General features: G+C 31.2%; 1 protein-coding gene across 5 annotated transcripts in view; it reads right to left on the bottom strand.

Annotated features, from left to right (window-relative positions):
- LOC117171303 (sodium/potassium/calcium exchanger Nckx30C) overlaps window positions 1–15,674 on the bottom strand; it is a 207,802-nt gene that overhangs the window by 176,214 nt on the left and 15,914 nt on the right. For 2 of the 5 annotated variants that reach the window (XM_033358468.1, XM_033358467.1), the window contains exon 2: window positions 1,862–1,885. The exons of the other annotated variants lie outside the window; for them this stretch is intronic. In XM_033358468.1, coding sequence (XP_033214359.1) covers window positions 1,862–1,885 — 24 coding nt within the window. The remainder of the gene's footprint in view (window positions 1–1,861; window positions 1,886–15,674) is intronic. 5 annotated transcript variants of the gene reach the window in all.

The following is a 15,674-nucleotide window of genomic DNA, read 5'->3' on the forward strand; positions in this document are numbered from 1 at the left end:
TGCAATATCTGGAATAGTTTTCAAAATCTTACCATTTATAGCATGTCTGAATTTTCATTTTTTGCATTAAAAACGCAACATTTTAAAAAATGTATAAGATGTCCAAAAGTTCCTGCAAAATCTGTCGAGAATATGTTGCCACCAACTTCTCGACGTAATTTGGTGCCAATCGGTTCGATGGATTAGGATGTAGAAGGTGGCACAGGTCGAAAATTGGCTGTTTTATGGTCTTCAAAGTTTCCATGTAATTAACGTAAAATCATGCCTTAATTTATTTTTTAATGGTTTGTCATTCAGCTGGAAGGTTACATTAAAATCGGTTGAGACTTACAACCAAACATCCACGAAACTTCCAAAATACATGATTTTTCCAGATTAGGATTCTTGGTAGTTTATTTTTTGTGTACGCAAATCTGGATGTGTTGAAATTATTGACAATTCAATGATAATTTTTAATGTTTCAAATCTCCTTTTCTGAAATATTTCTATTTATGAAGGACTACAAGTTTTCGACAAGTAATAATATTTCTCACGTGTTTATGACACTAGGAAAATATCGGGAAGTCTTTTGAAATACGTGATACACATTTTGTTCTCCTATGTGTGATATCTATTCTACAGGAGCATAAAGTCTTGTCGTAAAGATAATGCTGTACTGTACACTATTTAATGGTATTGCTGTAATAATAAGAGCATTTCGATCTTGAATGTCACTATAAAAAATTCGGACGTAAATTTATATTATTATTGGATCAAAACAACAATAAGAAATAAAAAATAGAAAGATATTTCTACCTTCATCGTTCTACTCAAAATCAAACATTTAAAATTAACTAAAGAGTCAAAAATCTAGAAATGAATAAAATCTTGAATATTCAGAAATCTAACGTATTAAGACGTTAAACGTATGCTTTAGATTTTAACCTAAACTAATTCAAGTCATAACATTTTTAGAATAGAACTTGGCGAAAGGGTTAATTGAGCCACAATTTGAACATCTGAATTTAATTATTAGTTTCATTTAGCGTATCTGATTTGTCCACAATATAGAACTTTCAGAGAATTTCCCAAAAATTACAGAGCACATTTTTATTTAGGCATTCCTAAAATTCTAAGTGCAAACTCTGTAGCACTCTATACAAAAATAACTTTGATGGAGTGAGGGTCCTCATTTTCAAATTTGATTGAGTTTGATGAACAGAATTAACTGCGAAATTAATATAGTATACAGCAACTCTTAAATTATTTAGCTCCAATTATTCTGTATCTGAAATTTAGGGGAAGCTACAGCTTATTGTGGGATCTAAACGATTTTTCCCCAGGCAGCCATCCAACTGAGAATATAATTGGTTCTTATTACATATAAAATTAATTATAACCAACATGCAAAGACAACTCCTGAAATTAATGTAATTTTTGTTACTCTAGCTATATACAACTTTTATAATTTCCAAAATCCTAAGTAAAGTATGGCAAATAACTACAAAATTTAATACAGTTCATATTCGTCAATAATCAGTCTTATATCCTCTAATCCGTGCAACATTCCGAAGAACGTGAGACTATTTCGAGTTATACTTAGTTTAATTAAAATATATTTACCAAAGTTAATTAACTTTAGATTTAAGTATTTGAAATATAAAAATTAAAATGCGATAAGCATATGAAGAAGCGCAAACTGAATTCCGGATCCTAAATTTTCGAGTATATTTTTCTTCTGATTATTATTGGAAAAAATGCTTTTTTTTTGTTACAAGCGACAGTAATGCAAGTATAGCGTAAAGGTAGCACATTGCAAAGCACATAGAAAATAAAGCAGATGAAGCAAGAAAAGGGGCAACCAGAGGGACATGCTACTCACCAATGCCTGGGCGGCGCCCTGGTGCTGCAAGCAAGAAACACCCAGTTACTATCAAATAGGATATACAATTCACAGCTTGTGAAACAATGACAACGCGAAAATGCAGTGCGAATATGAAAGCTTTATCATCGACGTACACAGACTCATATTCTTTTATTCGAGAATTCAAATCTTTAAGCGTGCAGATGAGTCGTAATTTAAGAAAATAAAATTTTATCTTTTTCTCGTGCTTCGCTTTATATTGTTTGCACCACGACCCTTTCATTTACACCAAAGGAAACTAATGTGGTGCGAAAAATGGAATCTTTCTTGGTTATCGGCTCTCGTTTCGAGAGGAAAGAAAAATGAAAACCAATGTATTGTCTAGGGAGGAAGATCTCCGCCAAAACACTGATTGTTATTACTATAAAGAAGTAGTTGGTATCACAAAACCATTTATTTGGCTCTAACAAAGAATTTTTTAAAGTACAGTTTATTACTTTCACCAAAAAATTGGTTGCTTGCACCAAACATGGAAACGCTGATTCTAGCTCATATACCAGAGAAAGCAACATTTTGTCGTTCTCATTTGTAAGGTTTTTGAATGTTGTTTGATTAAAATAAACTTTTTTTTGTGTGCGACTAGTGCGAGGTATTCTTCGGTGAAATGCTACAACTATTTTGTCAATTAGGAGTGTTTGCAGTTTGGATTAAAATTCCATTGGACTTTAGAATAAGGCATTATGAAAATAGCTACCATATTTTGTTTTACAACATTATTTGAAATATAGGTTGACCAAGCAAAAGCTAGAAGAAGAAAAATGCGTTGATTCACTCCAATTCATTGGATTTTGAAGTCTTTTGGTCAATCACAATTTCGCCTACAATAATGAACTATCCTGATAAAATTTAATTGTGATTGTTGAAGCAAATTCTTTGCAAATTAAACATATTTTATTGAATTAATTCATTTTCCTCACTTTAGCTTTTTCTCCCATAAATGGAATATTTCATTGTTCATTATGCCTACAAAATACAAGATATTTCCAGCAACAAAGCCATATTGCTACTTCAAACAAAAAATTCTAGTGCTTTTTCAAAAACATGGTTAGCCCAATAAAATTTTTTGTCTTAACAGATGGTTCTGTAGGTTTAACCAAATTATATTTCAATGAGAAAGACAGATATCAAAGCAGACAAAATCTCAATATTATCTGGAACTAAAAAAAAGCGTACGGATGTCTTAGATATTTTTCATACTTCAACTTCCAGATATTGAGTTTTCTTCTGCTTTTTCTTTCACTGTCGATTGTCTTAATAAAGTCGTTTTTATTTTATTTTTGTATTTTTGTAAATGGGAAAGGTTGGAAAGGTAAGTATTTTCGCTTGAAGGTGTTGATCTTTGATCAGCATCAGCCGAAGTACACTGACATGTGTCTAATTACCCTATTTTAAGAGTAAACTGAGCCGATATGAGAAAAAACACGGATTCCCTATAAGGCGCTATAAGAAGTTAGCAGCTTTAGACCGCGGACCTATGCTCTAGATACCAAAACGCGATTTTCAAAATAGATTTAAAAAAAACTGAAAGGAATTTTTCCGTTTCGTTTGGGGAATATTAACTGCATATAAAAACTGTTCCAGAAAATACAAAAAATCAATTTCGAAAATAATGTCCGTTAACAGGTTTATACCACGGACCTTTCATCTAATTTTTTACATTTCGAACGAAAAGATAAAACGCTCCGCTTAAGTTAAAAAAAATTAGTCTTTGCACTGCATAATGCTGGAAATAATTGATAAATAGTTTCTTTACATTCATTTTGTAAAAAAAAATATACTTATATTATAATTAACATTTTTGGGTTTGAGTTAGGGATGATATTGCAACCTAAAGTGAATCAATGAATCAATGTAAACTATACTTATATCCTAATTTTAGATGCGTTTTTCTCGAAAAACAGCTTTTCAAAATTCCAACTTCAAAAATGCCCTGGTGACTCGTTTCTCAACATAGAGGGTTCATTTTGGGCCCAAAATACCGGTAATTTATCCGACTATATTCCCTTATACGTAATTCCATACCAACCATAAGGATCCTTTTCATGCAGACGCCCACATATATTTTCTTAGATTTTAATGAAGTAAGATTACATTTGTGAGCACTAACACTTTATGAGCCATCAGGAATCTGAATGGCCGTACCCCGTCTGACATACACGGGCCTATACTACTGAATCCAGAGAAAATACTTGTGTACTCTAATATAATTTTTTAATTTTCTCTTAAAGGAACATAATTTACTAATCCGTTAGATTCTGTATTATATTTCTACATAATTATCCAATGAATTTTCTGAGGATTAATAGAGGAGTCACGTTAGACGTTTAAAATGAACAACGGCGTTCTATCGATTCGGATGAAACCTTTTGCATTGTCTTGTTAAGGATGTCTAATGCAAAGTTAAAAATAAAAATCCTGCTGCTAATTGTTATTTATTTTTTAAACCAAAAAATGCTTTTTGACGCTTATCTTCGAAAGTATGCGTCGAAAACAAATGATTTAATTTTTTTCAGAAAAATAGTACTTATCATTTACATAAAGAATGCTAGTATGAATTTTTCCTCTGCGGGTCATACTTTTCGAGTAATCACCCCTCAGAGTAGGGGGTCAGTTGCACCGCGCAGGTGGCACGTTCCTTCCGCAGAAGTTTTCGTTCTACAATTTAAGTCTTATGCATTTTCCTCAAGATATGAGCCATAGAATGAGCGTGCCACCAGCTAAATGAAACTCACCCCAACTTTGAGGGCTGATTTCTCAAAAGTTATGACCCGCACAGGAAAAATTTATACTAGCATACTTATGGTAAATTATAAGTACTAGTTTTCTTTAAAAAAAAATTTGATTTAGATGCACCCTTTTCAAGATAAACGTCAAAAAGAATTTTTTTAGGGCAGTTGTATTCTGCAAGTCTAACTTATTTTATGTTATCTATCGATGTCTTAAGGAATATGTATATCAAGTATTAATAATTTATTTTGAGTTTAAAAAAAATGAATGTTAAAAAAAATATTGGTGGCCATTTTGAATTTTGTCATCCCTCAATTTATAATTAGCAACCCTTATATTTTTTTAACTTTTCACTACACATGTTTAACAACACAATGCAAAAGGTTTCATTCAAATCGGTGGAACACCGTCGGGTTTCCTAGTTTAAACCTTAGTTGACTCCTCTATAAGTTAGATAAAAATTTATAATTTTGAGATGCGCAGAAACTTCATTAGAATTCCAGAAACATGTATTGAATATTCAACAAAAATTCAGTGTAAATGTCCTTTTTGAAATGCGGTTGTTTATAGAAAGGGGAAATGTTTATTTCTCAGAGATTTCCCAAAAATACAGAAAATGACTTGGAAGTTGTGTATGAACAAGATTAAAAATATCATATATTTATAAATTTTTCATTAAAATCTCCTAAAGAAAGTCAAGAGAAATTAAAAAAGAAAGTTCCTAAAATATTCATAAACTTTTTACAAAAATTGTAGACGGAGAAAAATAGATGATTAAATGTAGGTATATTCAAAGGATAAGATAGTGTAACTTAAAATTCAAATATTCATACCGACATCTTCTGTCTTTTTGAGATTTTAGGCGTAAAAATATTTGTATATAAAACTGAAGTACATCCAGATGTTAGACTTGTCCGAGCTCTTGCGCATTACGCACTGAAGTTTTGCAACCCACGTCGACTGTTCGTTTACGTCAAAATTATATATTTTTTTAAATGATGACTCAAACATTTTTTATTGTAATAATTAATTGTATATGTCACGAACAATATTTATTCTATAAAATCAAAAAATTACAGTTTTGTAACATTTTCAAAGAAACAGAATTAGCTATCCTTTATTCTATTTGGATAAAGATCTTTGACTCTACACGATAGAACAAGGGTTTTAAATCTTAGGTTATATTGACTCGAATACGTCTGGCAAAATTTTTGTAAATTTAAAACAAAATTTGAGTTCAAGGAACCGAATTTAGATAAAAATGTAAATGCTGATTACAGACGATTCATTTAGCATTTTTACCCCGCTTTTATTTTGAATTACAAATATCAGACATAACCTCAACTTGACTAAAGTATCATCTGTTCAATATTTTGTGGCATTTACATCTTTTTCGTTTATGTAAGATTATTAAAATTTAATTTTTAATTTATGAACAGGTTACTAATTAATTCCTTTTAATGATTAGGAATAAATAAACTGAAATATTTACAGCGTTTATTTGACATATTCATAAGTTTCCGTTTAATATTTTTTGTATATTTTATTTGAAAATTTTGGATGTTACAGAGTAACATCTAACTTTTTAAAATCTATAAATACTAATTTTGAATATCTAGATTGCTGTACTGTAGTTAAAGACAAAATGAGTCAACCCTAAATATCTAGATGTAATGGGTAAACATCCATTTTTCTCCGTGTTCGAGATAAAAAATCAATATTTTTAACTTTTAGATAAAGATAAAAAAATCAATATTTTTAAATTTTCATTAGATATCCTTAGCAAGACAATGCAAAAGGTTTCATTCGAATCGATGGAACGCCGTTTTTCATTTTTAATGTCTAACGTGACTCATCTATTAATCTTCAGAAAATTCATTTGAGCTTCGTACAAAATTTTAATATGGAACCATATCCTATAAATTTCCATATACTATAAATCTTAAACCATTAAATAGAGACATTAGTCTCCCAGGAAATATATTTCTCACGGCTTATCTCAGAAAAAGAAGAAAAAATACTAGTATTCAGGGTATATCCGTAAATGTCTTCTAATGTATACAGCATTAAATTACCATTTGAGTCTGTATCATAAATAGAAATAGTGTAGCAACTTTCTCCATTTTTAGAAACTCCTTGGCACTCCACGTGTATCCATTGTCAAGGCGCAGGCGTCGTCGCCTGAAAAATTCATGAAGTCATTGGAGCCTATGTATTCTATATGCTAAGTACAAGATTCCGAGTGTTTTCGCAGATTTTTCAATTATGTGCTGCTTCCATTATTTTTCCCCATGAAGATCTAATTTTTAAGCAGAGTTTTCTTATAGTTATGTAAGAAATTCTATTGTGCTTATGGGAGCGATGTGCTTATCTCAAAAATATGAGACTGACTTATATATTTTGTAAATCTTCATTATCTCCATGAATGCTCAATACATCTTGACGTACATAAGATGACGTTACTGTGAAATTATTTTGTGTTGCACTACACGATATTTTTGAATCGATAAATGAAAATGTAGACTGACATAAACATTAATGATTTAGGGTTGAGAGAGTCAGTGTGCTGGGGACTTTTAAATTTAACTGCTCCGCAGTGCTTAAGGCCTTTCTAGAAAATAATTCACGTCTTTCCTAACTAATCTAGAACCAAGAGGACTTTAGGAATATTTAATTTTAAACTTGATTAAAACTTCAATTTATCAGAAACATCTTCGTAAAAGTCTCGACTTCAGTTCCCGAAACGCAAATTCTTAGGGGGAAACTAGTACGACTCTATTATCAAACAAATAATTTTGAAGCATTCAAAGTGGTGCTCGACACAATAGTGATATTTCAAGTGATGCGGAGCAAGTTTATGCATGCCATTTAACAAAGCATGTATAATTCTTTTTGCAAAGTAATATATAAATTAATCGTCAGCTTAAAGGACCGAAGTTTTCCAGATATCTTTAGTTTGTAATTTGTAAGTTTAAAATAATTTTGATACATACTTGACTCACAAATATTGTTCCTCCACTATCTGCATTTCATTGCAAAGTTGAGAAATTTTTAAATGATTTATAAAATCTAGAGAAAAATACTGGTTGTCAAGGCAATTAATTTTTTAATAGATACTGAATTTCACTTACGAAAAAATATCTAAGAGTTAAAATTGTTTGAATTGTTAGAATTGTTAGAATTTAGAATTTTTCATTGTTAAAATTGCAGTCCAAAGTGTGGCCATATGCACAGAAAAAAAGTACTTAATTTAAGTGGAAAATTCGGCTTATTTTAAGTGTCACAAAAAGAAGCATAGGCAATCTGAAATTAAGAATGACATCTGAACATTAAATTAAGCGAATTAGATTCCTGAAATTCAGGTCGGGACTATTTGAAATTCAGGGAGGCATGACCTTAAATTCAGGTATGCTCGCTCTTAAATTAAGAATATATGTATACTGAACGCTAGTGTAACCTTAAGTTAATACACTATCCTAACTGAAATTAAGGGCACTATTGTAACTAAAAACCAGGAATTTCTCACGTCCTACTGATACTCATCAGCTGTTCTTGTATGATAGTTATTCGTTTTAGAAAATATACAAGTTTGGATCAAACTTGTAAGAAAATACAGGAAAAGTAGGAAAAACGGAAAAACGGTATATTGGGGGCAGGTTCGGTCCAAAATCTTCAGACAATTGCGTTTCGTAATGTATTGAAAGGCCGCTCACGTTGCAAAGTAAAAAGTTTTGCAATAATGTAATTATTTTCATGGATTTAATAATCCAAATATTGGCTGACAACTGGAACTGATTTTGCTCCAGCACTTTTTTAAATCCGTGAAATGAAAACTCCACGAATTATGGAAACATAGTATCATAGCCGACACTGACCAACTCGACATGGAGTATTTGAGTAGGATGCGACTAGAATAAATGGCCACGAGCTGTACAGTAGCGGAAGCATTCTGTAACGTCACGCAAGGTAGTAAGTACGAACCTGAAATTCAGGAAAGGTATATTCCTTTATTTTAGGCGACGAAAGCCTTGCGGGTTATTTCAGGTTGCATTGAACTTACTTTCAGAACTGAATATTGAAATTTAGGAGGATAATTTACTTTATTCCAGTAGAAAAATGCTGATTTCATATTTGACATAAGTTAGTGCTTTATTCAAGATAGTTTGCACACTTAAATTCAGGTACTTCCTTAATTCAAGTCAAATCTGAAATTAAGTCGAATATAACTATAAGTATTTATTTTTACTGTGTGGTGGGAGAATCTTACACGACAGATGGACAACTATTTTTTCTCACCTCATGTTTACAAAAAACAAATTAAGAAAGAATATTTTTTTCTTAAGACTTGAAACTTTAATGTTAAAACTGGCTCGATTCAACTTCCGAAGATACCCAAAAAGTTCCACCCTCCCTCCCCCCAACACTCCTGCAACACAAACTATTTCAGCTCCTAATATTGAAGAAAAAAAAGCATAAAAACTTACATAACTTCCAGAACTGAAATGTTACTGTTCACAATAGGATTATTTAGTGCCAACATAATACCTACTATCGGCGAGAAAATGATAAGCGTCTGCCTTTAAGGCTTAACAACACAGCCAAAAAAATGCTAGCGCAATAAAAGAAGTCATATAAAAGCTAAAAGTGTTCTACGTAAATGAGCTTGAAGACGTTTATATAAAAAAAGTCCGGATTTTGCGTTACCTTTAAGAAATGTCAAGTTTAGAGCATTATTTCTTATACAAGGGGCAATGGGCAAAAATTGAAAAAACTCACGAGTATAAAGAAAACTGTTTTGAACCAATTGCAGTTGAGAAATTTGAGAAATAATAAAAATGGTTGCTTAAAAGTACAAAAATGTACAACTATATTATCGTCAGTTCTAATATAGATATTAAAGCGATTCAAACTGAAAACTGTAACGTATCGGCTCTGTAATTATTTCCACTCACCCGGAAGGACGTTATAGTCTTATTTTGTTGTGAAAATCGCGATATGTTTAGACTATTTTTTGTTAGAAATCAAGTGTCAGAAAGCAGGGGGGGGGGGCTTTTTTACTAACGACCTCTAGTGTCTTTTTTCGACCCGTGGTTCTGAATCCTTGTGTGGCACCTGCCCACGGGTCGAAGAAAGGCACCAGCGGTTGGCAGCAAAATAGCCCCCCCCCCCTTCTTTCAGACACTTGTTTTCCCACCAAAAAAATGTCTGCGAAGCACACAAAAAATTTTAATTAATTATTTATTTTATTTAATTATTTATTTTAATTAATTATTAATTTTAATTATAAGAACGCTTGGTGCCAAATTGATGTCAAACAGGTATCAACCAACTAACTCTCTCAGAATACACCCTAATCATAAGATATTGATAAAATACAAACAAACAAAAAATGCTCCTGACTCTTCCGGAGCATTCCTGTTTTCTACCCTTAAGATATTGAAAAACAGAAAAATGTCCTAACATTGAAACCTAAAATTTAATTTTTTAATATAGTTCCACTTTATGTTGAAAGATACTTGAAAAAGTGTAATCTAACTATGTCTTCTTAATGAAATTCGTTTCCTACCCTTAAGTTATTCAAAGTTCCAGAAAAAAACGCTAAAATGATCATATAAGACACGCATCGCACGCAAATCACGCTGAGAGAAGGGGTTTGTAGATCCCTTATATACTAAGTGCTGAGAATTTTTAGAATTGTGAGAAACGGCATGGTGCTTAATAAATCGACTTAGAAACACTCAAAATTAAAAGTAGAAACAGGAAAATATTCTGTTTTAATAAAGTCAAAACTGGGATTAAATCAAATTCAAAAATGTCTGTAAGTTTTTCATTTTTCTTTAAATCACCTCGTTCCCGCCTTACATTTAGCTGGGTATACAAGTAACAGTGCTGGGTTAAAATTGTAGGTGCCCCAAACTTAATACAAATTTTGTATAAATGAAGTATATTATTATAAAGTTACAAGGCCAACCATTTTTAAAGAAAAAATCTCTTGAAGTACTTAAAATCTTTGTGAAATCTTGAAATTTTTGTGAATTCTTTTGGAATCATTCTCAATTTTTGTAAATATTTGAAATCCTTAAAATCTTTAAAATACCTGAAAGCTTTGTGACACTTTTATGCAGTGTTTGCGAATTCTCAGTTTAAAATTTGTTTGTAAAATCTTTTGTGTAAGTTTGTAATCATTAAAACCTTAGAAATCTTCTCAAACTTGTTAAAACCTGATTTTATAGTTTGGCGTTTTTGAAATATTTGAAATCTTTTGAAAGCTTTAAAATGTTTGGAAATTTTAGAAATCTTTGTGAAAATTTTGAAATCTGATGTAAACGCCATTTTCAAATCTTCGAAATCCTTGCAATCTTTATGAAATGTTTGATATCTTTGGGAAATTTTTGTGAAATCTTCTGAAATATTTGGAAATTTTTTTTATTCGTTGAAATCATCGAATTCTTTAAAATCTTAGTGAAATATTTTTAAATCTTCGAAATGTTTTACAATCATTGAAATTTGGTGTACTGCAGCCTTTTTAAAATGTTTGCAATCCTTTAAATCTTATGAAATATTGCCTTGTGAAATTATTGTGAAATATTTTGAAACTAGTGACGTACACGCTTTTTTTAAATCGTTCAAATCCATTAAATCTTTGTAAAACGTTCAAATATGACTATATTAATTTTATACTAATTTGTAGATTATTTATGTTAACTTTTGTACCTCAATCTATTAATTCCTATAATTGCTTTTATATTATTTGAATATGTCATTATCCATTTTTCTTATTCTGCGTTTTAATACATAAAATATCAATCTTTGATATTGAATATACAAATTCTCGTTCTAAAGATATAAAGTTTTCCTATTCTAATTGTAAAGTTTCGTAATTACGCTAACAATAATTTTTATATTTACACGATTTTGTAAATCGTAATCGACTATATCACTTATGAATATTAAAATATCAAGTATTATTAGAAAATTTATTTCAGTGTATTGAAAAATTCTTAGCTGGGTAGATGTACCTTAATTTTATTAATTTATATTTTTTGAATATTTTTTCATATTTTTTAGTATAATACAGATAAAAGCACAATGAAACTTTCTTTCAATGGAATTATCATGCGATCTGCAAATATATTATTCAGGGAATAACATTATAAAGTCCATGGATGAACTTTTGTTTTGTACTAAAAGCTAAACGTGAGTAAATGTTAAGCTTTAACGGTATTTGAATGAAGAAAGAAAAATATGTGTTTATAAAAGAACCTAGTGTAACTGACGTTTTCGCGATTTTCAGGACAAGTTCCACAGATACTGCCGGTGAATGTACAGTGAAACACTTTATTAGCCCTTTCTTTTATAGCCCTTCCGAGAATTGACGCCTTGCCGAAGTTAGGTGTAAAAGGAGCTGCGCGGGGTGTGTGTGTTCTGCGGCTGTCACTCAGGCGAGCACTCGGACGTGAACAAACAAAAGAGGAGCGGGCTATAATGAGTAAGTTCCCACCCACCGTTAGCCCCACAATCGGCGCTATAGAAGAGTTTCACTGTACTTTCAACTTGAGTGGTCCAGTTGTCAGGTGCAAAAACATGATTACACAATAAAATAGAAAGGACCTACAGTTTTATTTTTTATTTTTAAACTGTTTTAAAGAAGTTGTAAATATCCATAAAATAAAATGAAATAATAGATTCATAACATTTTTCAAGACATATTTAAAATTTTTAATAACAAATGAGAAGCTCAAGAAAATGGTAGTATAATGAAAAATATAGATGGTGCACAGAAAAAAAGAAAAGTTTCATTTTGAACAAAGAAGCGGCGTCAAAATGTATTGAAAGAAAACTGAACCGTATGTTTGGATCATATTAAGCAATACGAATATTGATACTAATTCCATTGTTTTTCATTCTTGAGCTTCTAAGAAAATGACCTTAAATAAAACTCAAACCATAGTTTTTCCGCGTGGAAGAGATAATAATATTATTGACACTCCATATCACTGGATATTATTATTAAGATAATATTAATTCCACAGTGAAGTTAGCTTAAAATCTTTTAATTAATAACACATCTAGTAAAGTGGTCTCCATACGAATATAGCCGATTTAAGAGCAGCTTAATTTGGTCGCAGAACAAGAAACTTTAGACAATTCCATCTTTCTAAATGTACAACTTAATAATCACACAGAAGAAATAAGCGCCTACCATAAGCTACGTAGTTTCTTTAGGAGGGGGGGGGGGAGGACAATGAATAGACATTGGCATACATGGAGGAGGGGGGTCCGAATCCGAGCCACGTGGTTCTACTCATAGGTGTTAAAAATAAAACGCATGGCCAGAAAACAGAAAAATGTTTACTGCGAGGTTTACTGAAATCAATAATAAATTCAAAAATATTATAACACAAAATTAATCAATTTATACATAAATAGTTAATTTTTAAACCAGCAAGATTAAGTATTCACGAAAAAAAAAAGAATTTTTACAAAAATTCTTGAATTATCAATTAGGGGCCTTCCAATAACCACGTAGTCACTTGGGGGGAGATGGGTGTCAACGAAAATTCCATGGTGGACTATGTGGTTTGGTTAGGGGATAATGTCGAGCTAGGTGATTGATAAATGGGTGAGCACGTGCTGCCCACAAGCAGAATTTAGCGGAGAATCTTTGAGTCACCGCACCGAGTTTTAGAATTCAAACATTCTCGTCAACACAAAATTGGAGAAGGTAACAAATTAACTTTCTTTAAGAATGTTTTTTTTTCTCATGGAGGTTGAGCGCAACACGCAAATTTCCAGTAATTAAAAAAAATCTAAAAAAAATAAACCGGTAAATTATTAGAAATCGATCGAGAAGTTACAGGTTCCTTACCGGTAAGTTCTCGAAGTTCTTGACATAAATTACCACATTTCGAGTTCTAACGAGTTTAACCTTCTATCAATTACTCAGACTTAACGTTACTCGCGTACCCTAGTCTATCTGCAATCTGTAATGTGGCTGTAGTCTGGCTGTAGTCTATATAATTTTTGTTTTAATATTGAAAATGCTTTAAAAAGAACTCTATTTTTCAGGAAAACTACGCGTGATACTAAAAAAAAAAACGATAAAAATAGAAATGACTAATTACGAAATGATCTACGCATTTGCTTAAGAATCATTTTTATCGCAACTTATTTATTATAATCTCGAATTAAGATTTTTTCTCAAAATAAGAAAACATCATGCGTAAAACTATTAAATAAGCATAGCTACATTTTCCGTTGTCTTATTTGTGTTGCAACTCAAAACATCACCAAATCGGCGTATTTTAAAGGACCGGTGTTTTTCTGTGAAATCGTTCTTAATCTTTTGCGGATGGACCTTACGGTTTTTGTTTTAGGTATAAAAACTGCTATTGGCTAATGGAAAATTTAAATTTTCAACCAAGTGACACAAAATACAAACAAAAGCATAAAAAAATTCTTAATTTGAAAAATAACTAAAAAATCGAATTAAAATACAATAGGGGTGAGTGGGGGTTGATGCAGCACTTTGACTTAAATACCCTAAAAATTATGATTGAAATGTGATTTTGATGTATGTATTTTTTAAAGTGAAACTCACATTATCATGGAAAACATGTTATTACTTCGAACCAATTTTTAATTACGTCATTATTTGACATCTAATTAATTGATGAATATTGCATTTGAGCCAGTTTACCCCATGCAATAAGGTACGGTGACTGTCATATTACTGCCGTTTATTTAAACAGTATTATTCTAAAATTCAAAATCAAATAATATAATAATTCTGGAAAGTGTAATGTGATGACAAAAATTACTCTAGACATTGTCAACACTAATTTAATGTTTTCTTATTAATCAAAGTAAAGTATATGACAAAAGCAGTTATAACCTCTTAGTCCCTGCTGAAATACATTGGGGCGCCGCGATGCGGTGACATGCCACATATGTGACGGGACAAAATTTAATTAATTTGAATATATTTAAAACTTCTAAAGAAACAAGTCGTGATACCAGAAGTTTAATAGGATGCTTGAACTATCAGAACAAAACATTTTATATATGTTTAAAGTTTTTCAAAATATTCTTTAAGTGTTTAATTTCAGCCAAAGTGTGTGTGCATAGTCATATAATCGAGCGCGAAGCACGAGTATTGTAATTAGAATATGTTCCTTAAGGTCGATAGAGACTCAAGGTGAAATAAATTTTTTTTAATCTATAATCAAAACAAACTTAATGATCTTTTTTAAAGTAAAGGCTTTAACAGTTTATGTGTAACAATCTTTGCAAGTAAAGGGTCATTCATAAAATACGTGATACGTTTAGGTGGGTGAGATCTGCTGAAGTATTATTTTCCATCTTAAGACTAATGGAAACAGTATCACGAAGGGGGGGGATCAGAAGTTAATGAAAAATGTATCACGTATTTTGTGAATGACCCCTATATGATTTATACTGTTAACTAGGCTGAACGCGAAGTGCGCGATGATAATGTCCTGTGCGGAGGGCAGACTTTTTCTGTGTACGTTTGCGATTCTTGCCAATTATTTCTATTAACGCTTCGGACTAAATGAAATTATAATGGTTAAAATTGTTTAGTTCAAAATGTGAAAAATTGAAAACGTTCGATGTTCTCGAAATTTAATTTCCAAAGCCAAAAATCGTAACATTTCTTATTCAAAGAATGAAAATCACGTACGTCTCTCAGACGTATACATATCACTCAAACCTGCTGAAATTCAGTTGCAAAATATTATTAGGCTAAGGGTTTAATCAATATACCCACTACATACGATTTCAAATATTAACTTTATTTATAAATTGTAGTTTGTAAATTTCTACTCTTTTTTTAAATCGGCCCTATATTGATTTTATTTATTTCGAGTAAATTGGGACTTTTACAGTCTATCGCGTCCATTTTAACTTCATACTACGTCCCGGACACGGTGAGCTGAAAGACACTTTTAGCTGGTCGGCCATGCCGAAAAAAACGGACTAGGTAGATTTGTTTGGAAGGCTTTCAAGAATTGAAAAAACCTGG

This window comes from Belonocnema kinseyi, chromosome 4, assembly GCF_010883055.1.
Source record: "Belonocnema kinseyi isolate 2016_QV_RU_SX_M_011 chromosome 4, B_treatae_v1, whole genome shotgun sequence".
In the NCBI taxonomy this organism is placed as follows: Eukaryota; Metazoa; Arthropoda; class Insecta; order Hymenoptera; family Cynipidae; genus Belonocnema; species Belonocnema kinseyi.